General features: G+C 36.0%; 3 protein-coding genes across 7 annotated transcripts in view; 2 read left to right on the top strand and 1 right to left on the bottom strand.

The window, feature by feature from the left end:
* Window positions 1–348: 348 nt before the first annotated feature.
* On the bottom strand, window positions 349–2436 carry LOC108625265 (lysophospholipase D GDPD1). 4 transcript variants are annotated; one of them, XM_018025120.2, is made up of 8 exons: window positions 2362–2436; window positions 1773–1877; window positions 1656–1698; window positions 1385–1566; window positions 1095–1315; window positions 886–1019; window positions 708–825; window positions 349–623 (listed from the first exon to the last, which is right to left on the bottom strand). In XM_018025120.2, exons 1-8 carry the CDS (start codon window positions 2363–2365, stop codon window positions 498–500), a joined length of 933 nt encoding a protein of 310 aa, XP_017880609.1. In that variant the 5' UTR covers window positions 2366–2436; the 3' UTR covers window positions 349–497. The 4 variants fall into 4 exon arrangements, with proteins under 4 accessions (XP_017880609.1, XP_026669624.1, XP_017880608.1 ...); XM_026813823.1 differs by lacking the exon at window positions 2362–2436 and adding an exon at window positions 2206–2335; XM_018025119.2 differs by lacking the exon at window positions 2362–2436 and having other exon boundaries at window positions 1773–2194.
* An 85-nt stretch (window positions 2437–2521) lies between these two features.
* Etl1 (SWI/SNF-related, matrix-associated actin-dependent regulator of chromatin, subfamily a, containing DEAD/H box 1) lies at window positions 2522–6574 on the top strand. 2 transcript variants are annotated; one of them, XM_026813818.1, is made up of 13 exons: window positions 2522–2692; window positions 2818–2945; window positions 3218–3342; window positions 3429–3607; window positions 3670–3898; window positions 3963–4296; window positions 4367–4641; window positions 4705–4842; window positions 4901–5224; window positions 5303–5604; window positions 5687–5899; window positions 5979–6085; window positions 6145–6299. In XM_026813818.1, the coding sequence occupies exons 2-13, from the start codon at window positions 2840–2842 to the stop codon at window positions 6297–6299; spliced, it is 2487 nt and encodes an 828-aa protein (XP_026669619.1). In that variant the 5' UTR covers window positions 2522–2692; window positions 2818–2839. The 2 variants fall into 2 exon arrangements, with proteins under 2 accessions (XP_026669619.1, XP_017880603.1); XM_018025114.2 differs by lacking the exon at window positions 2522–2692 and having other exon boundaries at window positions 2840–2945; window positions 6145–6574.
* A 2002-nt stretch (window positions 6575–8576) lies between these two features.
* The window catches only part of LOC113463791 (proton-coupled amino acid transporter-like protein CG1139), a 17495-nt gene continuing 1638 nt past the window's right edge, over window positions 8577–24433 (top strand). Inside the window, exons 1-7 of the mRNA XM_026813820.1 lie at window positions 8577–8713; window positions 17256–17305; window positions 17405–17530; window positions 18027–18299; window positions 18459–18543; window positions 23413–23685; window positions 23758–24112. Coding sequence (XP_026669621.1) covers window positions 8678–8713; window positions 17256–17305; window positions 17405–17530; window positions 18027–18299; window positions 18459–18543; window positions 23413–23685; window positions 23758–24112 — 1198 coding nt within the window. The 5' untranslated portion in view covers window positions 8577–8677. The remainder of the gene's footprint in view (window positions 8714–17255; window positions 17306–17404; window positions 17531–18026; window positions 18300–18458; window positions 18544–23412; window positions 23686–23757; window positions 24113–24433) is intronic.

Raw genomic sequence — 24433 nt, 5'->3', positions numbered from 1 at the left:
CTTTGGAGCGTAATACGTTCGTTCTAGCACGTATAAAAGTACGATAATACTGATGACATACATAAATGCGAAACGACACTCATTGACAAATTTTATAATTAAACATACTTTATGTATCAATTTGTCAAAGACGGTAATACTTTTTCATAGAAATCTCGCAAAATATTTTTCTTTCGAAATATTATCATACTTTGTGAAGCCTAAAATACGTTCAAATTGACGAAAATATTTCTTCAGCGCTTCGTCACAAAACTACACTTGACTATATTGACTAAACAGCGTAAAAAAAATTGCATTCTATTTCGTCCATTTATGCGCACTTATTTCCTTAAGAAACAAGGATATATCTTCTAGAATTTGCAAGTAATATTTGACTACGTTATAAAATTTTTATCCGTATCTCAGCCTATAACAGTATATATCTTTTTGGAAGTAAATCAATAAATAGATCATGTGTCCGCAACTTATGTTAAATTCTTTTTCAAGTATGTAATATCTCATTCCATGGTAGCATTTTTTAAAAATAACGTTAATTTCGTCGGATAGTCTGTCATTACACCGGTAGCTCCAAGATCAAAAGCTTTTTTAAATTCTTCCTCTTTATTTAATACCCAAAAGTAAACCTGCAAAAGTATGCTCGAATATTTTTATACACTCCAATTGATTTGACGTTTTAAAAAATTCAATTAAATAGGCCGTTCACTCACGTGTATTCCCCGAGCTCTTAAATGATTAAATAAGCATGGTCTCATTAGAAGTACATTAATAGTGCGTACAAGTACTTTTTCTAAAGATAAAAATGTTGTATCTGGACGTCCTCTCCGTCTATAAGGAGGCAACGTAGGGTAATTCAAATTCAATAAGAGATAGTAAGTTTTAAGATACCTTAAATAAATGGAAGGTAGAAATATCTCCAAATGAGTTTCCCTCAAAGGTACAAATGGTAATAAACCAGTGTATAAAAGAAGTATCAACAGAGTTACACGTCTCATAGAAAAGAGCAAATTTACGTTTGGATTCTGTAGAGAAGGATAATTGAATTAATATTGAAATAATATCGTATTCCTATCTTTCTTAACTTCTATACTAGCTACCGTTTCGTAACATTTTTTCGTTATTTTATCGCTGAAATTTCCCCATACTGTATAATCCTCTCGATTGTATTCTTTTATTAAATCCGATACTTTTTTTATAAGTTCATCGTTGTTAATTTTAATATCAATATTAATCGGTATATTAGGAAATGCTTCAAATACTTCCTTCAACAAAGCAAATTTCCTATCTTCCTCATTTTCTGAGCCAATATACTCCACATCTGTGAAGCTAGTTTTTTTAATCATATCATCCACAAACAAGTTTTATCAAGCCAATCAGCCAGTTATACCTGGATCAAAATCTATTGGAAGACGTGGTTTCAATAAAGGTAAATCTTCGTAATTCACTTCAGAAATGTTCATATTTGAGCCTGTACTACGGAAAAGATTAAGATCATGCGATACAACAACCTCTCCATCTTTTGTTAAATGACAATCCAATTCTAACATCTGTGTGCCAACTGCAACAGCTCTAAAGCGTAAAGAGGTATATTTTTATGTGGAAAATACAAGAATGCTTGTTACCTCATCTTAAAACAACGAATAAGTTTATCGACGAACCGTTTAAAGGCACACATGGTGTTTTCATAGCCTTCTCCAGCTCCTGAAAAAATATGATTTTATCAATAAATTTGCTTAGGAATAGTCACTTAGATGACCATATATTCGAAAACACACCGCCTCTGTGGCTGATATGCTGGCACATGAATTTCACCTGTTTCTTCTTGTGTAACAACGTCGGATACTTAAAGAGTATCATCGACGTTAACATGTAACCTCCTACTAATGTGTACAACAACATCTTATATTTCTCTATTGTTTCTTACTTGTACAATATAACGAAGCATGTCGATGTCGCGTAAATTTTATGTTTGATTAACATACAATAGATGTTTCGTATGACAATAGAAGACAAATGAAAATCTTGAAGAGCCAATTTTGTAAGTTGCAACATCGACACGCTTTGTCATACTTTTGATGCAATCATAAACGTTATAATTATGAAATTGAACTTTGGGTGCGATCGTATGAAAAGTTTCTAAAATGTGCACTACACATTTTTTTTACATCAAATTATATTGCGTATGTATTTTGTTATTTCATTTGAAACCTGTGTGTAGTTTAAATTTGTATGTAGGTTTGAATGCATGGCACATATTTTTTTTGTTACACTAAAGCATCGTTTTACTGCATGCCACGATTGCCGCCAATTTTTTATTGATATTAATTACTATACTACTTGTAGATTGATTATTAATTTATTTACTCATTAATCAATATTCGGCTGAATTGTTTCAATAGGAATATATATGTCGATCTTTTTTTCATTCGAATCGCAAGGGTCAGTGAGGGTGAGGATACAAAAGGAGAAAATTGGCGGTAAAGGGACATTTCTATTGTGCATTCTTTCAAATCTCTCATTTGCGAGTTAACTATGAAACGTTTATGAATTCTCATAAGGAAAATATAAGTGTTGACAGCTTTTTCTAACTTGATTTTTAAGAAATAAGACGTGATAATCGGTGCTAAAGGGAATTACGTGAAATCACTGAAAATTCCGAAGTGGGATAGTGCGGGATAGACTCGCAGAATTACAGGTAAATATAGGTGACTGCATAATATTAACCTGTTGGATATCTATCTTTCGTTAACTCGGAGCTTTTACGAATGCACCTGTCAAACAAGTTTAAAAGCTGCCTTTATAAAAATGTGTTCTCGCCAGCGTCTCTCATTCGTTTAACGAGATGTCGAATTCGAATTCGCCGAAAACAGATGCAAGCAGCCAAAGCCTCTCCATAAATTTGAGACAATTCCGATTCCAGAAGAAACAACTGAAACCATCGAACATGTGTAAGAGTCTTTGTATTCTCGTTTCAATTCCGAAGCTGATCGAACCGGTGTCCATCTTTTGTTGTCTTATTTAAGCATAGCTTCTTTAGCACATTAGATTATTACACACTTTGGATAATTGTTTTTTAATTAATTATATTTATAATTTGAAATGGAAATACAGAGATTAGAAAAAAACAGTAATTAGACATTATTTGACTTATAATAAAATCATTGATGTAGATTTTCTGCATGTAATTACCAATGCATAATTAACTGTGCTTTCTATTTAGCTGATGAAGACAGCAATTTAACAGGTTCTGAGATTCAATTCAGACGTAAACCAGTAAATGTAATCGAGGACAGTGATAGTGATGTAGGCAGCTCTGTTAAAGAAGTCTTGGGTGGCAAGGATAAAGTATGTATAATTATATTCAAGTTTTCTGAATTACAAATAGTACATAATTCGATCAGTTCAGATTTTAATTATTCCTTGCTATATAGAAAGCACGTGACAACACAAATTGGGACAGTGATGGTGGTGATGACAGCTCAAAAAACAATAGAAAAAGAAAAAATACCTCCAGAACTAGTAAGAAAAAAAGAAGAAAGATGAATAGAAATGAAGATGCAGATTACGATTCAGATGAAGCAAGTTTTAATAAGGATAAAGTATTTGATAGGTATGTATCTGCAAGGACATCGTGTTCTGTCGATTTCAATATGCCTAATTCAATGTTTGCAGTGATGAAGATTCAGATGTCGAAATATCTAATGAACTTACGGGTGATAAGAAAGCAGTTTTAGAATTTATGCAAACTGCTCTTATATCCGAGTTACTGTTAATGTCTCAATGTTCTCAAAAGAAAGCAAATGCTATCATACAGGCAAGACCATTTAAAGATTGGAGAGATCTGGTTCGAAAATTCCAATACAATAAGTACTTAGACACAGAACTCTTAAATTCCGCTCAAGTAAGTAGCTTCAGCAGAACGTTTGCTTTTAAATAACTGTATACATTGAATTATATCTTTTTAGGAATTGCTGGCTACCAGACAAGCAGTAGAAACTCTTATGAAGAAATGCCTTCGTCTCTCTACAAATATCGAGAAGGTCGTGGCAGCTGGGGCATCAGCAATTACGAGTCAACCTAAGGGCTTATCGTCAGATTTTAAATTAGCACCGTACCAGATGGTTGGATTGAATTGGCTCGCTGTAATGCATACTCAAAATGTTAATGGTATACTCGCAGACGAGATGGGTTTGGGAAAAACAGTCCAAGTCATTGCTTTCCTTACTTATTTGAAAGAAGCTGGCCTTACAGATGAAAGAGACGGGCCACATTTAATCGTTGTTCCCAGTTCGACGATGGGTAAATTAATATTTTAGCGTAGTTTAAAATCAATCTTCTTTCTCCTAATATTTTCTTCTTTTATGCGCAGAAAATTGGAACAACGAGTTGCAGAGGTGGTCGCCTGGTTTAAACGTTGTACAATATTACGGCTCTCAGGAAGAACGGAAAGAAATGAGATTAGGATGGCGAAACGGTGAACTAGACGACGTTGATGTTTTGTTGACTACGTATAATTTAATTAGCAGTACGCCGGAAGAGCGGAGACTATTTCGCGTTATGCCCATTAATTACGTTGTTTTCGATGAAGCTCATATGTTGAAAAACATGGGTACCATCAGATACGAAAATCTCGTCAGAATTAACGTATGTATTCATTTACTACGAATGCTGGTTCATATAAGAGAATATAATTTGTTTGTTCTGTAGGCTAAACATAGGATTCTTCTAACGGGTACTCCACTACAAAATAATTTATTGGAACTGATGTCGCTCTTAATATTCGTTATGCCGTCACTGTTCGCTGGCAAGCAAGCCGATCTGAAAAGCTTATTTTCCAGGAATCCCGTGAGTATTGAGGACCATGACAATACGACGGAATATTTTACTCTCTATTATATTTCAGAAACAACCAGCGGTTAAAAAAGATAGCGATCAACCGCTGTTCGAGCAAGAACAAGTGAAAAATGCGAAACAGATTATGAGACCGTTCGTGCTTCGCCGGTTGAAGTCTGAGGTCCTTCGAGATCTACCTGAGAAAAGTGATCGCGTCATCAAGTGTCCCATGGTGGACAAGCAGCAAAAAATGTATAGAAATTTGGTCGCTGAATTTACGGCTGAGGCCGATCAAAGCGCTGTCGTTAACGGCGTTGGGATGATGATGCAGCTAAGGAAATTGGCCAATCATTCGCTTCTAGTTCGAGATTATTACAATGACTCCCGATTAAGAGTACGTAATAAGTATTAGGTTTATTGTAAAATGATCATAGTACAGAATTTTAATTGCTTACATTGGTTTTCACGTTAGATAATATCGAGTAGATTGGCAAAGGAGCATTCGTACAAACAAAAGAATGCCGATTACATATTCGAGGATCTACAGTGGATGTCAGATTATCAGATAAATCAGTTAACAAGAACGTACAAGAGTTTGGCTGGCATGGGACTGCCTCAAGAGCTCATTCCCGAAGCTGGAAAGTTAAAGGTACTGGATGATTTATTGCCAAAGTTGAAAGAGGACGGGCATCGGGTGTTAATTTTCAGTCAATTCACAATGGTGTTAGATATATTAGAAGAATATTTAACGATCAAAGGGCGAACGTATCTAAGGTATGTATTATGTGTACGAAATTTTTTAAGATCTACTTTATACGAAACGATTGAAATGACTCTTGGCTCTTTATTCGAACAGATTGGATGGAAGTACGCCAGTAACTGATAGGCAAGATTTGATAAATCAATTTACAGAAGATGAAAATATATTCATATTTTTGCTATCAACAAAAGCTGGAGGCCTGGGGATCAATCTAACGACTGCCGATACCGTTATTATCCACGATATTGATTTTAATCCGTACAACGACAAGCAAGCAGAAGACCGCTGCCACAGGGTAGGACAGACAAGGTAGGTTCCTTTTAATTTTAATTTACAAATATAATGATTGATAAAAAATATATGCTGCAAAAGAATACCTGTCTTTCAGACCTGTTAGCATAATCAGATTGTTAAGCGAGGATACTATAGAGGAAGGCATGTACGAGTTAGCTCAAGACAAATTACATCTCGAGCAACAGATTACCGGCGAAGAAGGTAAGCGCCGCGAAGTTTGTTCAAATTTACATTTCGGTAAAAATGATGTTTGTTCACAGAAAATGAGAGCACAGACAAGAAAGGCGTATTGAAGTTACTTAAGATGACACTGGGACTGGATCATAACAGATCGTTATCGCTGTCGCCGGCGAAGAACGCGAGAACGAGTAACGGATTAATGGGAGGCGAAGAAAATTGTAATATAGAATTCTAAAGTTAATTCATCACTTAATCATATTTTGTATTAGCAGAAAAGGATCAACCATTTTTTATATGCGTATACTCTTAAACTTTGTGATAAAGTACAGTGTTGCGATTGCACAAAGAAAAGTCGACGAAACATGCGGTCAGTCTATAGTAGATTTACCATGTTCTGTAAGTTTGCCTTACTGTTTTGATTTTAATGGAGATGTAAATGTAGACATTATTTATTCATTTTTAATCCCACGTATTACTATTTACATTTTGTATATCGTCTAATCAATTAGTTTATTTATATGATTATTTAAATTCGGCCGAAATTCTTTTTTGACCGATATATACCATTTACTATATTTAATAGTACGTTTCTGTGACGTTATTGTAATAATTAAGACTGCACAATAATTGAGTATCAATGAAAAATTATGAATTTCCGAGAAAAAAACGAATCGAAGTTTTCAATGATGAAGAACAAAGATAGATATTATTCTGTAACCCGTGAAAGCGATGTTAAAAGGTTTGCTATTGTACACACATTCCTGAATGAATAACTTGCCATGCATTGTACAAAATCATTAAAGATATTATACACTTCACGTCAGGCTTAATTTATTATCTTTGCGGCATTCAATGATAATGAAATAATCCGTAGAAGCAAAATTCTAGTAAATTCTGTTTCTTTTATTTGACACACTTTTGTATCGATAATAAATAACTGACGTAAATTACAACCGTGAGAGTGAGTAGAGGAAAGAACATTTTTACGTACAATGGCTATAAAGCATAGCTAAAGGGGAATTTAACGTAGCATATATTATTCTCAAGTAATGACATTCTAAATAAATAATCGCTTTCGTTGCGGTCAACAAAACGATATGCAGAATAATAATGAATGATGCAATATGAATGCAATGAAGGATAAATGGGAGAAACGTAAAAGTCCGGATAAATTATTGAATTAACATTTCTAGATTCGAATTTTTTTTCTGAACTATTTTTCTAGATTGATTAGAACTATCATGATACAAGTGATAATGCTTATAAAATTTTCCTTCTTTCACTCCTTGATGGCATTGTTTATTAGAAATTTATCAAAAGTTAATCTCAACATCCTCTTTGTTAATGATACAGTTAGTTCGATTTTTTTAACAATCTATAAGTAAGTAAACAACATTTTTGCATGACAATTATTATTGTGAAAGATACTGCGCCATCGTTCATGATAATAAATTAAAATGTAAATTGCTCACCATTAAAGTACTACCAACTGTTTTTTACTTATTATTAATCACTTATCCGAATAAAGATTTCCAATCCAACTGATTTAACGCTAATTCCAATGAAGTTTCTATAATCTTTACGTGTATGCAAATTACTAACATCGGCAGTTAGCATCAGGCGTTCATCAGGTAATTAATTTCCGTTATCAAGCCGTTGTGAAACACCTATTAACAATTAATCTTCTCGCAGTAACGCAACCATCAATCGATCTACCTAGTGCAAATATCAATTTTTAATGTTCATCAATATTTATGCTATTAAACGTAGATACGAGCGCGCTATATCACACTAAACGTAGACTTGGGATATTTAGAGTCTCAGATAATTTTTACGTGAACGTATTGTGTAAGTGTACTGAAGCAAATAAAAATATTTGTAAAAATTGTTAATACATTCGGAGAAGGCAAGTATGAATATGCGGCTTCTGGGAAAGCCAATTCCCACGTTGTTCATAAACGCTGTTTGAGATACCTTTGGCCATCGACAGATTAGAGCATTCGTTTGTAATCGAACATTCAGGGAAATGTCAAATTACATAAATGTCCACTGCATTGATAAAACCCAGTACGATCCTTTTAGATTCGTTAAAAAAACGACACTTGTATGTTAATGCGAGTACTGCGCGGCCCGCAAAACTCGTATGTATGTATATGTACTACATATACGTATATGAGGGTGCTGTTCTATTACAAGCGAATACTTGTCGCCTGCTTTTACCGATGCGCAAATTAGCGGCAACGATCCCTTAGATCGGAACGTTTAAAATGTTTTAGGAACGGCAATTTTACGAAAGAGGAAAAATGTAAAATTTGTAAGGTAAATCGGGTCGGTCATACTCGGAGTTGCGATTGTTAGCGGGTTTGTATCTAATCAAGTCGCATCGTTTACTCATCTGAATCAGGCCCGTGATCAGCGAACGAAATGGCACAATAGACGACATGATACGAGTACCTACGCAAGACGAGAGGTACTCGTACCCGTGGCCGGTGGCTGCTATATAAATAATACTTGGCGCGAACCCTGATCAGTCGAGTCGCGGCAGCCGTACCTGTCACAGCAAAATATGTAATATATCGTATCGCGAAAAACGAAAATCCGGTTGTTCTTAGAATGTCACACGACAATTACGGATTTACATCGAGCACGGTGAGTGAACGCATTGATCTATTTAAATGTTCGCTCTTTTTTATTTCCCTTTCTTCGGCGAGCAATCCTTCAGAACGCAACGTGTCCTGTTGTGATATAAGAAACAGCGCGACACGCCGAATCACCCGTCGGCAATTTAAGAACATTTAAATAGGTGGGAATCAATACAGAATATCGTTAGAGACCAATTGAATTAACGTCAATTTAGATCCGACCCTCTTGGAACCTTTTGAAAGTACGAGTGTAATGAAACCGTGTTCACATTTAGTTAATTTGCAGTCTAAAGAGTTAATAGGTTTTTTAAATGAAACGATAACAGAGCTGTAAATAAAAATAGGAGACGCAACTATCGATTACGACAATCGCTTCCAATGGCTTTTTTACATACGTTCTGCATACATTAACGTTTTTCCTGACTTGTTAAAACAGTAGGAGGGTACCGTATTTTGTTCCACATTTTTTCCGTACAACACTGAGAACCAGCTGAACTGACCGAGTTTCTTTTCATTTGTCCATTTCTCACTCATCATTTTTTATACACCCAAACCGTCCAAGACCGAAGGATATAATTGTAATAAATAAATTAATAATAATCAAGTATTCAAATTATATGAAAATGTAATTACATGTATTAACTTCGCAAGGGTAACACAATAACAACCTTCACTTTTTTTACGGTGTTAGTGTTTGGCTGTATTGGTAATTGGTTCCATTTTTTGCATTGTGTAACGACTGTTGTTCCCTTGAAATTTTGCGGAGAATATGCTCCTTCGATGATTTCACGAGCGCAGTAGTAGAATCGGTATTCGATATTGCGGAGAAGGGAAAGTCCGTGGTAGAACGGGAAAAAAAAATATTGCGCGAAGGACAGTATCGGCCGGAACTGCGTTCTAAATGACGTTAACCCTGCAGCCAGTGGTTCTTAACACCCTTTAATCACACTCTATTTTTAGTCTCGTCGTGTTAATTTCAAACTGAAATCTGCAGAATCCTTTGTCAATTTGAAATTTGTAATCGCTTAATAGACTTAAGTTTACGGCAATAAAAATGACTAGCTTTGAGATTTAGTCTGTGATTTAGAGTCATAGTTGGAATTAGTTCAAGTACACTAAGAGATAATAAAAACTCTTTCGTCAAGATTCGCTTCATTACATCCGGTTGTCTAATAAAAGATAATTGACCAATCCTTCATATTGCCTGCTTGCCATATTGTCGTTCCGCTCCTTTCTTTGCGAGTTCAATCCTTTTTTCTCCATCGGCGCTGTTTTAGATTCGAAATTCGTAAAGAGAAATTAAGCAGTTTCCTTCTTTTTATAACGCTCTAATCTCAAGCAGTTGGTACCGTGCCTAAAGACATTTGTTTAACTTTCACTTTCATTTCCTTACCTGAAGTTCAACAGTTTTTGTTAAACAAGACGAGATAACTATTGTCAGTGGTTCAATCATTTGATCGAACTTCGTTTTTATCATAACTGATTGATCTCAGTGGACACTGATAGGCAGAAGTTCGGTACAATCCGGTAAATAGATCGGTGAACGTTATTCGAAAGGGAGGTCATCGTATCGTTGCGCGCACAGGAGCGTGAGAAGAGATTTCTGTTATGAATCGATGTTGATATCGCGGATTTAGACGTATCGGCGCCCTAAAACCGGGAGACATGGGTAACGATTGAAATCATCATAGGAAGACGTTTATGATATTTAATTTCTTCTTCTCGAAGATTGACGTTCTGATAACTGTAAATCCATTTAATTCACGGCTGATAACAAATAGAATACGAGAGGATTATCATTTGACAACTTGAAGCTTCGTAGATATGAGTATATGCATCTTTGTCTGTCTTTTAAAATTGATAGCCGATTTAAAAGTTGAAGACTTGAAAAAATCAGGTTCGACAAATCACGTTTATAGCTCTGTAAGCTGGATTGTATCCTAAATTCCGTTGATTTACGACGAACAGTTAAAAACAAGTCTCGTACAGACCAAACGGCATGTTGCTTTCCTTGACAGGGATTCGACAGCTTCTATATAAAGAAACGAGAAAAAAAATGGTATCTGTTCATCGGCTCGAGGCTTATTGTTACTCCTCAGTCTTAAGAAAGGAGGCAGACAAATGATTGCCTTCAATTGTAATCGTGATATCAAATATTTGTTGTAACTCAGTTACGTCATTTTTGTGTGCGTAGATTGTAGATCAAATTCATTGATAACTATTTGAATGTCTAGTGACCATCCGAATGGAATATTTTTTTCGTAGACGATTCAATAATAGCCTAAGTCCAAAAAATAGAGGACGTATGAAAAAGATGTAATAAGTTTAATCGATTATTTTTACTAAGATTATATTCCTTGTGTGCTACAAGTAGAGATAAATTATCAGAATTGAAATAAACAATTAGGTGATTTGTTACGTGGTAACAGTAATCGCTTTTTATATCAATTTAAACTATAGACTTTGAATCCTATTACGGTAGATAGATGAACTGGTTACGTTATCTTTTTTTTTACATTATCCAAGTGGTGAAACTGGAAATTTTTAATGTACAATCGGACTTTTACCTTCTGATTGGCTAATGCATGATCGCCTCAGACGTTTAATCACGGCTTTGTTATAAGACTTTATTATTCCGTGTGCACACAATTATTAAAACCCTTTTGCAAGAGAGATTCTTTGGCGACTACTTAATTGAAGAAAGTCAATCGTTTTTAATCCTTATTAAGCATTTTTGTCTGAAGCAATTCTTTATTCAAATTATCTATTGATCAAAGAATTTTATCTGCGAAAGATATTTTGAATTACGTTTCGATGATAATGATAACATGATAGTGGTATCCTATCGTGGTATCGTATCGGATATCTCGTATCGCAGAGTGTCCTTAACATCAGCACGCGCGTGGCGTTCAAGCTACTTTGTGTCAATAAGACAACAATCACTATTTGCCTGTGATAACAGCAATGAAATTTGTAGAATCGATTGTATCTCTGTGCTATCGATAGAGAAGAATGCTAATCATTCTTAAAAGTGAAATTTTATTTCTCTAAATACGAGTGTTCATTTTGGTAAATCTATGTACACTCACAAATATGGTTGAATATTAAATTCAAAGAATTTGAAATCTTGTAGGAATTGAGAATGGCAATACTAACTGTCAGAGCAAATATGAAGCTTTGAACAACGTGCATAATTCATCTATGAAAAGGTGTCCAAACGTTAGTCGCAAACATTGAAATTAGCACGTGATTAGATCACTCGAGAACTTAACAAACAGCCAAAAATTGTTCCTGATGGAAAACTTTCTTCGTTTTGGCACTTGATCGATGCGATCTTGAAATGATGAAACAAAGATGTATCAATCAGTATCTGTCAACAATTGTTAACGAAATTCTCGTAGCGATAAGGGGAAACCTGTAATGTCAGCAAATAATTTGATAATTCGCATCATTTTTTAAAAGGATGCACTTTTTCACTAATTGTAAGATGCAAAATACAGTATTTATGATTAAAAAAGTATGCATCCTATGAAGGGTTTCTATTTTCTGAACACTCAGTTTCTTTATAAATGCATCAGATTCATAGTCTAGTCATTGAAGTTACGTAAAAAAGTGAAGAATCTAGCGAGTTTAAAATAGATCAGCAAATTAGCATTCGTAGCTTCTTATCAAAGAATTACTTAGATTTTATTTTCACAGATTGGAAGATAGGAGTCGGTTATTTTTCTGCGGTGAGACAATTTACCAGATACTTCTTTACACATCGTTCAATAAGTGATTGATTACTTTCGGGAAACTTTGATACTAATTGATTTCGTAGTTTGAAACTGATAGAGTAAGAAGTGGCTTAAGGAGATTTTAGATTGTAAAGAACAATATTAATTTGACGAAACGAATGTCTCTCTTTACTGTCAGATTAAATGCATATGGAATGTCACCTTTTTAAAAAAAGTACCTAATGACGAGTATCGTTGATTAGATTTGAAAAAATGATGTTTCATTATCTGCGATGTGTTGAAGATTATGAGTCTCGAACGAGCACAATTTATTTCTTCATTTCTTTGCTGATCACGGCCTCCCTTAAAATTGTACCGGGGATGGTTTCCGGACGTTCTTGCATAGCACTGGTTAGGCAAGTTTCAATTGCTAGACGTCCTCTTCTCGCGTTTCGCGTTAATTTCCTTAAAACTGGCGTAATGTGTCACTTTTGACGCGACGTCTTGACGTGTCTCTGTCTCTCTTTACCCTGTGATCATTTCAAAGGAGGTCAACCAGTTCCGGCGAATCGCTGCTCCTCGAATCGCTGATTAATTCGAAACACGAACTGCTATTCTTCCTTTACTGCTATTACCATTATATTCATAATGATGACCACGTTTCATGTTTCTATTTTATTCGACGTTCACATTGATCGACCACGTAATTATCATTTATTTCATACCATTTCGTGATTACGTGTATGGTATCATAATTAGTAAGAAATATTTTTGTTATTGCATAATGATTATTCGTTTTGCTGTTCTCATAAATCCAATAATCCGAAATCTCAATCTGTTATATCCAATTTTTAATATTCGATAAAAATGTGACCAAGTTAATCTGTTTTCATATTTATGGTAAGAATAAGTCAGTATTGAAAGTAGAGGAAGATCATAATCCAGTTTAAATACGTCGTCAACAATAAAAGATTGAAATAATGCGGCCAGGAACAAAGCTGTTTGAACAGTTCGATAAACGTGCGTTGTATTATCATCGGAGGAGCTTTCAGGCGGAAAAGAGGAATTAAGTATTATCCGTTCACCCACTATTTTACTCCGATTGTCATTTATCAGGCGCAAGAAAAGATTATACAAACTTTAACAAAACTCTAATACTCGGATATGATTTGAAATGATTTATAGTTGAGAATATAAGGATAAAACAAATGACTATCGTAAATGTCTTATTTTGAAAATCAGCAATCTAATGATAAAGCTGACTAATCCAGTTTCGTTCCAGTTTCTGCATACATTTCTTCTTTGACTTTTACAAATTTGTCAAAATCTGTAACCTTTTCTTTCAGTGAGATTTGATTATATGTTACAATGGACAGTTTCTTCTTCTTGAATCTTTCGCTCTTTAGATTGTATAATAAAGGGGTTGTATGAATGGAGAGCAAATTGGGAGGAATGATAATAAAAATTTTTATTACTCATCAAATTTTCTTTATCAGGATGTCAATTAAATCAGACAATAATATATCTTATCTGAAAAACGGAGTCGTACGAAGTGATGGCAGATTGAGTGGGATCCTCAATGAGAAAAACACCTTCGCGGTACCGTCTCGAAATTATCATATTTTTCATCGGCTCTAAAATAAATTCTTACGTGAGATGAAATTCCTCAGATTCATAAGTGTGAATCGCCAGTCAATTTGCATACAAACTAAAATGTCAAATAGTTTTCAATCTCCTCAACGAGATTCCTTTTCCTCTTTCTTCTTCTTTCAAGTTAATGAGCATTTTAATTCTGTTCAGCGAGAATTTAAAAGCACAAGATTAACTTTTAATTGATGTTGAGTTTGCATGTCGAAAAATGAAGTGAAATGAAATTTCTCTTTTTACAGACTACGTTTGTAGTATATTAAATTGTTAAATTTATGTCTCAGTTGAAAACACTTAAATGTTATTAAATGTGTGTCGACAGTGAAATTGTAACGGTTAATATACTCCATTTATTTTAAATGCGCGAATAATGATAACTTAATTCGTGCCGCGTTCGTGGTTAACAGTTTTCAATGACACGAAAGCGTCATTGAGAATTGTTAATTACCGACGTGTAACGTCGATTAGCTATCCTTACAACTCCGTTCAATCTTGATATAGTTGTGAATCAATGCGTTACAGTTTCTTAGAAATTCGATTACCTAAATGTATGTAATACGGCCAGTAAAAACGGAGAATGATATCCATTTCGAATTTCAGCATTGTGTTACTGCGCTACCGTACGAATGATAAAATCAGCAGATTTTTGCTGATCTAAAGAATTTTCGCCTTGTCTAGAAATAAATCTGTGTTATGACATCTGATAACTTGAGGAATTTCGAATATTCTGGAAAGATTGGCACTCGACAAACAGTTTACGCAAGTCATTTAAGCTATGGTATAATTTTGAAATTCTGTTTACTTTGTAAATAAAACACTTTTTTAACTAAAATCGAGAAGAAGAATAAATAATGAAATGAAAAGAATTAAAACTTTTGCTCATAATTGGACACGCTACCTCAGTGTAATAGGAGATACGGACATTGTTAGTCAGACAGGCACTTTAAATAACTCACCAGTATATTCTACATGTTTCCTTTAATTAAGATTTTAGCTATGATTGCAAATAGTTTAAGATGCTATTCCAGGAAGATTAACACAGTACTTGGAATTGTTGACTTGGTACTCCTGTTCAGTTCCATTTTGTATTATCTTCAAGGTCTAGTTATGTAAAATTGTTTCTGTTGTCACATTAACATCTTTTATCTTGTGAAAACAACTACTTTATCGTTAATTATCGATTATGAAGTTTAGGATACAATTTTTCCATGCCAATTAGTGTGCGTTACCTATGGTTTAATGATTAAATTCCATAAATATTATGAAAGTGGATCAAATATAGAACGAGAAGGGATATGCAAAGAAAATTGAGTGGAGTGTTCATCAGGCATTACGATAGGATGTTTACAAGGATGCCTCGATTCTTTATCTTATAAATGATAAACTGGTAGATCATAATTTATCGATTGATTGACGCAAATAAAAAATTCCACAAGGAAATCGGCAGTATTTATTTGATTGTCGTACATTGCTGATTATGTTTGTATTAGATCCGTTTCGTAACTCCAGCCATCTGGGAATACTAAAATTCTGATTAGCCAATAACGTTTTCAAATAGCTAATCCTTTACGACTCATCGAAGACGATGGATCATTTTGATGGATGAGACGTCAGCATTTAATACAACAATTTTGACTCGACTCTTTGAGATATGATTCAAGTAGCTTTGGAACTCATTGAAATTCGCCAATTTGTCTGATATTAAATATAAGTATTTTACGAGATTTTATTTAATTGAAACAATTTCGCAGACAAGTTCGATTATCAGTAGTCAGAGGAAGAGATTTTATCATTTTGAATCATCTGAATTTCGTACAATCAAATTGAATTGAATTTGAAATGTTAAGAATGATGAGATGAAATTGATAATGACCCCTTATAAGTCAATTTAATCATCTGAATTTCATACAATTAAATTGAAATTGAATTTGAAATGTGAAGAGCGATGAGATGAAATTGATAATGACTCTTTATAAATCAATTTAATGATTGCTTTATTAGTCAAGTGTCTGTTATCGAATATTATAGATCACTATTGTGAAATATAGGGAAGATAAATGAAAAGAAATAATATAATCAATGATATAATACACATTATGTACTAGTTATTGTTATACATACCTTGTTTTTTAAATCATATCGCCTCCCTTGTGTTTTCTATCGTATGAATTCTATCTCGATAGCGCATCGCGGTTATCTGCTAATGTAAAAATATTCCATATTACAGTAATATCTCGCTCTATTATCAGGCAATATCCGGTTATCGATTCTTATCCATGAGATGCATACGTATATTAATTTTTTCGAAAATAGACTGTTGACTTTTTCCACTAGCCCATGTCAATTGAACTAAACAATATCTCGGCTGATAACTGATAATAAAAATGTTTGCTCATTTTTTCGATAATTCGTTGTTTCAATAACAAATTTCTGAAGCTACTGCTTTGACTTTCAATTTTCATCTTTTAGAACATTTCGACAAACGTGTTTTTGGGAGTCACTAAAAGATTTCAACTAAACAGTTTCGAGTATTTTATTATTTGTTTTAATTTTACACAGAAGAACAACAAAAACAGGCACATACACATTACATACATATACATTTTTATCAGGAGCATTATTATAGAATTCGTTATAATTCAAGGAAAGTGAATCATAATATGTACAAAGTTTGTTTAGTTTGATGTAGCCTTGAAAAAATTTTCGTATAGGAGTCACGTTCGCAGTTATCATCGTTTCGGTAGCATCGTTATTCATCGAGGTGGATTGTGAATTATGAATCGGCGGTAATTCTAGAAAAATTTACCGTGAATCGTGTCCAGATTGCGAATCCAAATTCGCGTCGGAAGGGACCGATTGCTGATTTCTATCACCGACAGATAATTCTCGCTGATCACAATTTTATTCTGATAAGCAATTTCGTTCCGCCGCCTGACTCCGGATGATACTTGATTATTAAAGAAACAAATGGGCTTACTAAGACACTTGAAATTATTGGTACTCTTGATACCAGTGAATGTCCATTATGATTGCTCATATGCTCATTTATCACTTTTATGACATTAGCTTTTCAATTAAACTGAAAATTGTTTCCTCTCATTATCAGTTTTATATAATTAAACGTCTTTTAATAAAAGTATATCTCGATTTGGAGTCTATAATTGATGTAAATGTTTTTTTTTTTAGGATGCTCTGGATGATAAGAGATGGACGTCACCCAAAAACAACAAAAATGGGTAAGCTTCAGCTACTTGTTTTCCATTCAGCGTTCGCAGTCTGATATAAAATAAGTTTAAAGCAAATCTGTGAACGCGTGATGACGATTCTTGTTCCAGTTACGATCCAGGGCAACGCAAGCCGAGCATTTACGTGCTGGAATTGGAGGAGAAGAAGAAGAGCGTGCAGGCGAACGAGGAAGACTACAACCCGTATGAACACAGGGTGGTCGCGCATCCAACCACGTGGGTATCAATCAACCTCCTTTCGTTACCCGGTCGTTTGTTTACGCAGCCAGCTGATTCCTTCCTATCCTCATCTCTGTTCATCGTTTTATGACGCGTTGCCTCGCGTCGTCATTCATTTCGAATCAGAGGGGGAGAGATGTAAATCGATACTCGTTTAACGCGAGCCCGAACATTTGCATAATGTCGAACGTCACACGCATGCGAAACGACCTGACGCGACGCTCGGTTTCGTTTATTCCGACTGCGTGTCCCCGTGTACAAATTACACGGCAGCTAGCCCGATTAGTCATGGAAGCGGAAGAGCAAGAATTGCCCATGGAGAAAAAAATTAATCGTGTCTATCTTTAGACTTTTATGAATTCCTATGTACATTCCCTCGCTGATTAATAAAATTCTATCAATACGTTAATTAATTCGTTGCATGAATTGTGATACATTAATTAACTTTCTACTAGTTAGTTTTTATTGGCAACAAAATGTATGAATGTTTCAGGAGCATGGAAACGTTGTTGCATCTACTGAAAGGTAGTTTAGGAACGGGAATCCTCGCGATGCCACGGGCCTTCCACCATTCCGGTTACGGCGTCGGTCTAGTCGCGACGATAATCATCGGCCTATTCTGTACTTACTGCATCCGGATATTGGTCAGCTCTGAATACGAGCTATGCAAAAGGAAGAAGGTGCCCTCGTTAACGTACCCAGCGACGGCGGAAGCTGCGCTCGCCGAAGGTCCGATGCCTCTCAGGCGACTGGCGAAGTCATCAGTGTGAGTACTTCGCATTGAATTCAAGTTTTGTTATTTAAAATCATTTTTTTAAATAAATTTACAAGTTCTGGAGAATATAATGAAATAGAAATACAATGAGTTCATTATTAAACATGATTGTACTAAACAATTGAAAAATAATTCTAACTGTTCTTACAGTCATATCATCAATCTGTTCCTCATGGTGTACCAATTGGGAACTTGCTGCGTCTATACCGTGTTCATCGCCACGAATTTACAATTGGTGAGTATAACCACTAAACGATTCTCTCTCTATCCATAATGTCACACTCTTCATCAATCACTTAATTATAAAAATATTCTCCCACGTTTATACTTCTCGACTACTTGAAGTCTGAGAGAAAAGACCCAAGCTGTGAAGCATTTGCATAGATATTTGAGATTAGACCGATTGCCCCAAGGAGAGACTTGAGACCAGGTGATTTAGAGACAGAAAATGCATATGAGAGTTTCTTTTTTTCAATCGGCATTTGAGGCAGAGATAGAAAATCTTCAGAACACGTTTTCTCTATCTTTCACGTAGTGAACAGAAATACATTGGATGCTCGGTCTGTTCTCTTATTTATTCTTATGTCTATGAGCATCTTTCGGTAAAACTAGTTCCAATCAGACTTGGAAGGAGCGAATTTGCGTAAACAGTCTGTAAATCGAGAGTAGCTTGAACGACGTGAACAAATTCCGAGCAGGCTCGATCTAGTTCTCCTACCAACATGGCAGTGACATCACCTGTTGCCTTCATTACCGTTCTCCAACCTCCGTTCCCGGTGTTTTTCCCCGCCAACGAGTACCGAGAGAAATGACTCACTGGATTTCGCTACTCTCGTCAGCCTGCGCGCCGCGCCGATCCAGCTTTTACCGCGAGGAATCCCGCTTCGAAGTTGCGCGTGTGTGGGCAGGGTAAAAGGAGCATGTAGGTCAGGGAAACACGCCGCGAGGAATGAACGATTAGACACCGCAATGCGACTCGAGTCAAGGTGATAATATCGGTTCAGGTTCGTTGACACTGCATCCGGACACGCACCGGCCAGAATCTCGAACGGCCTTTTGACCCTCTCCGGCCAATTCCATTTCGGGTCGCTCGCTTACTTCTGCGTTCGTGACTCACGTTCACAAACTGAAGATCCTACGAAATATCGACCGTGAAGATACTCAGAAGGCACTCCCAAGGAGTTCCTTAGCTTGTTTAGCACGAAGTACACTCGGCTATAATATATCGCGTCACTTGTCGAAGGTTGTTTCCTGTATGTTTCGGTCTTGCTTTGAAGGATACGAGTAGTTGGTAATCGATATAAAATGCAGAGTAGTAATTTAAAAAATATTTCGTTGTTTCAAATTTTCTTATTTTTATATTTCAAGTACTCGCAGAACCTAATCTTTGTTTCTTGAACTTCGTACTTGTACATTAGTCAGCCCGATTGTCTTATCGTCGAGTTTCATTTAAAAAATATGTAAATTAAGAATGGCGACTCTGTCATTATCTTCAGGTATTCCACGGTGAATTTTCAAGGAGCACGCGCAGCTTGTTGAGGCCGTTTAAGAATTACCGCTTCCACTCGCGGATATAAAAATCCTGTTCGTACAGTCGTATACGTATACATACATAGAGTGGAAGGATTCGTCTGACTTGTCATAAATCTCGGTAAAAGGTAGCCTCTCCTCGGGTCGTTTCAAGTAATTCCCATCACGTTTACATTAGCGACGAAATGTAAATTTAAATCGCTTCATTTGCTAATCTACCGCGTTAGTTCAGTACCCTTGTTTCAAAAATGAATACAGAATCTTCGAAAATCAAATGAAGATACATTAGCATAATTAATGTCCAGTTGACATCGGAACTTAAAATCACTGTACTTGATACTCCCTGATACTAGAAATAATAAATTAATTTTATTTTCATTTTTTTTTAAACTTGCATTATTTAATACTGAAAATATTATGTAGTACTTAAGAATTTTGAAATCAGTGATAAATTTTAATTTCTGAAAACGATTACTGAGTTTAATCAGTAAAATAATGTATTTAACATAAAGTATCCCTTTTCACTGAAGAGATATCTCGTTACTTGCAAAGAAAGTATCGATAAAGCAATGTTATGGGAGACATAGGTCATGGTCCTCCTCGTGCTGTCTAGTTAGAGCCCTATTCTCCACCGCTCTTTCACGCTTGGCTGATTACGTGCGTCAGGATTCAGGTTTTCGCCAGCACGTTGCATCCAGCTATTTACTAGCCGTAATTACACGTGTCGTAACTATCCATTACGTTGCGTAGTACGCAACGTATATACGTTCCATTGCACGAGCAGACCAACACGGGAAAACCAAGAGCGTTGGTTTAGTTTTCAAACGGATCGCCTTTCATGGAATTCCACTTGAGATCGTGTTTGGCTTTAACCTCGGGTCGCAACGTTTATTTGTTACGTTGCTAATTTGAAAATTGTTCTCTATCAAGATTGTTTATCCTTATTTTATTTCATTTAAAAACGATACGAAGTTATATTTTCGCGAGGAACGCTTCTGATTGTCTCGTTCGATTGTCCCAGGAAAGTCGATCGTTTCTTAATAATTATATAATCGCGTTTACGTAAGGGTACCGTTTGAAAGGAGCTCTTTCTTTCGTGGCGCGGCAGGGAAATTGTGCGCCTCCGTTCGTCGTCACCCGACGAGATGGAAATCGCGGTTAAAATTCACCGCGGCCAGTTGTTACATCATTCATTTAATTACGTAAATCGAAGGTTGAATTGGTGGCAAATACGACATTAAGAGCCTGGGAGTCACGTTTCCGGTTGTCCTTGAATCAAGAATGCTATAATTGCTCGATATCGACGATCTCTAAACGCTGTACCTTCGCATCGAGACGATTGTGTGCTTCTATGCAATTCAAACGTCGCATCAGTGCCTGCAATTTTTTGTAATTATACGCTTTACTGTAATTTACGTTTCGTTGATAAAATCGCACATACTGTGGATTCAAGAAGGAATGCTAGAAATTTTAATTCATAAATAATCACGCCTGTGCATTGGATTATTTAAGCTTTCCTGTTTATTTCACTTTGATCATTTCGGGCTTTGTGTATTGGTACTGTGAAAGATGTATAATTGTCATAACTTCTTGCATTCTTTTATTACACGAGTACACTGTAATTGTCTACTTATCCATCTCTTTAATTTAACGATTCATTTGATTTTTAACACTGCAATTTGATACTTGCATTATTTAATACTGAAAATATTATGTAGTACTTAAGAATTTTGAAATCAGTGATAAATTTTAATTTCTGAAAACGATTACTGAGTTTAATCAGTAAAATAATGTATTTAACATAAAGTATCCCTTTTCACTGAAAAGATATCTCGTTACTTGCAAAGAAAGTATCGATAAAGCAATGTTATGGGAGACATAGGTCATGGTCCTCCTCGTGCTGTCTAGTTAGAGCCCTATTCTCCACCGCTCTTTCACGCTTGGCTGATTACGTGCGTCAGGATTCAGGTTTTCGCCAGCACGTTGCATCCAGCTATTTACTAGCCGTAATTACACGTGTCGTAACTATCCATTACGTTGCGTAGTACGCAACGTATATACGTTCCATTGCACGAGCAGACCAACACGGGAAAACCAAGAGCGTTGGTTTAGTTTTCAAACGGATCGCCTTTCATGGAATTCCACTTGAGATCGTGTTTGGCTTTAACCTCGGGTCGCAACGTTTATTTGTTACGTTGCTAATTTGAAAATTGTTCTCTATCAAGATTGTTTATCCTTATTTTATTTCATTTAAAAACGATACGAAGTTATATTTTCGCGAGGAACGCTTCTGATTGTCTCGTTCGATTGTCCCAGGAAAGTCGATCGTTTCTTAATAATTATATAATCGCGTTTACGTAAGGGTACCGTTTGAAAGGAGCTCTTTCTTTCGTGGCGCGGCAGGGAAATTGTGCGCCTCCGTTCGTCGTCACCCGACGAGATGGAAATCGCGGTTAAAATTCACCGCGGCCAGTTGTTACATCATTCATTTAATTACGTAAATCGAAGGTTGAATTGGTGGCAAATACGACATTAAGAGCCTGGGAGTCACGTTTCCGGTTGTCCTTGAATCAAGAATGCTATAATTGCTCGATATCGACGATCTCTAAACGCTGTACCTTCGCATCGAGACGATTGTGTGCTTCTATGCAATTCAAACGTCGCATCAGTGCCTGCAATTTTTTGTAATTATACGCTTTACTGTAATTTACGTTTCGTTGATAAAATCGCACATACTGTGGATTCAAGAAGGAATGCTAGAAATTTTAATTCATAAATAATCACGCCTGTGCATTGGATTATTTAAGCTTTCCTGTTTATTTCACTTTGATCATTTCGGGCTTTGTGTATTGGTACTGTGAAAGATGTATAATTGTCATAACTTCTTGCATTCTTTTATTACACGAGTACACTGTAATTGTCTACTTATCCATCTCTTTAATTTAACGATTCATTTGATTTTTAACACTGCAATTTGATTAATTCCATCCACGTAAGAGAATATTGGAAAAAATTCCTGATTCACATGTAATATTCGTTTAGTGATTTTCGGAATGAGAATGACGCAAGTAGAACTTTGTTCCATTTGATGTGCTCGGCCCATCAGAAACTTAGTTGATCGAAAGTGGGTCGCGGTTCGTTCGATCCTCGATGAGAGAGGACACCGTTCGTAGAGAAGGTCGAGAGGTGAGAAAAGCCAACTTCCTGCGTCGCTATGATTCCAGATCGTCTGCGAGTCCGAAAGTCGGGGACGCGTAAGAAAGAAGGGGAAAATTTTGTTGTGTGATTGTCTGATTAATGCGTGATCGGCAGTGGGGTTGCTGACTCGCAATCGAGGTACGTACTTATGTAACTGTCTTTCGAAACGGTCTTCTCTTTCCCTCTTGTTTACCTAAAAAAAATATTCCATGACGTGTTCCTCCTCGTTTTTTTTTTAATGAACGATATATAAGTATAGATAATAATGCGAATATGTTTCATTGCGTTCATCATTTTTCACACACACTTTCATTAAAATAGTATTTCTTTTCTATGCGAGATGAAATGAATACCGTTTTCTTATTTTTATTTGCAGGCGTTGAAGTCCTACATTTCAGACATAGACGTCAGGTTGTACATGCTGGCGATCTTGCTGCCCCTGATCTTGGTCAATTGGATCAGGAGCTTAAAGCTCTTGGCGCCGCTGTCGACGATCGCTAATTTCATCACTCTCGCAAGTTTCGGTATAATATTGTACTATATATTTAGGGAGCCGTTGTCGTTTGAGGATCGCGAGGTGATCGGGAAAGTGGAGAACTTCCCGCTCTATTTTGGCACCGTGTTGTTCGCCCTCGAGGCTATAGGTGTGGTGAGTACCTTTTGATTAAAGTACATTTTGTCATCTGACTTTTGAAACCTTGCAACGATTTTCTGTTTACAGATCATGCCATTGGAGAATGAGATGAAGAAGCCGAAAGCGTTCGTGAGGACGTTCGGTGTACTGAACATAGGAATGGGCACCATAGTTCTCCTGTACGCCGCGATAGGTTTCTTCGGTTACATTCGTTACGGCAGCGCTATCGAAGGTAGCATCACGTTCAGCCTCGATGAGCCAGTGATCCTTGCGCGGAGCGTGCAGATCCTGTTGGCCATCGCGATCTTCTTCACCCACCCGATCCAGTGCTACGTGGCGATCGACATCGTCTGGAACGAGTACTTGAGTCCGCATCTTGAGAAAAACTCGCACAGGCTGCTCTGGGAGTACGTCGTGAGGACCTCTCTCGTTCTTCTCACCTGTAAGTGAATGTACCCAAGTCCTTCAACTGTACTGACGTCAATTCCGGATCGTAAACACGGTGTCGGTTGCCGTTATTGCTAAACTACACTGAGTCACGCGACCGATTGAACGTTTCCTCTGCGTCACGATATAATTTAAAAAAATAAAAGTATTTAGTAATAATATAGTTGAATTTGAAGAAACATGTGTTTTTTACTTGTTTATGAATAATTGAATAGATCACAGGTGTTGTTCTGACTTTAATTGTTCCAAACTTATAGCTAATGCGAGATTGATTCGAACTGGTTGAAACCAACTATCTCATAAGCATAACCGCTAT

Source organism: Ceratina calcarata, unplaced genomic scaffold (assembly GCF_001652005.2).
Source record: "Ceratina calcarata isolate Rehan_Ccalc_2016 unplaced genomic scaffold, ASM165200v1 scaffold350.2, whole genome shotgun sequence".
In the NCBI taxonomy this organism is placed as follows: domain Eukaryota; kingdom Metazoa; phylum Arthropoda; class Insecta; order Hymenoptera; family Apidae; genus Ceratina; species Ceratina calcarata.
The sequence above is the reverse complement of the archived record's forward strand: the minus strand, read 5'-3'. Positions and strand labels throughout refer to the sequence as shown.

Coding starts and splice junctions, on each gene's coding strand:
- LOC108625265 (XM_026813823.1), bottom strand. CDS start 2,251: ATGTGCCATGCATTCAAACCTACATACAAATTTAAACTACACACAG. Junction 1,878..2,205: donor CAAATTTAAACTACACACAG/GTTTCAAATGAA, acceptor TGTACACATTAG/TAGGAGGTTACATGTTAACG. Junction 1,020..1,094: donor CGAAAAAATGTTACGAAACG/GTAGCTAGTATA, acceptor CCTTCTCTACAG/AATCCAAACGTAAATTTGCT.
- Etl1 (XM_018025114.2), top strand. CDS start 2,840: ATGTCGAATTCGAATTCGCCGAAAACAGATGCAAGCAGCCAAAGCCTC. Junction 3,343..3,428: donor TCTTGGGTGGCAAGGATAAA/GTATGTATAATT, acceptor CTTGCTATATAG/AAAGCACGTGACAACACAAA. Junction 6,086..6,144: donor ACAGATTACCGGCGAAGAAG/GTAAGCGCCGCG, acceptor GTTTGTTCACAG/AAAATGAGAGCACAGACAAG.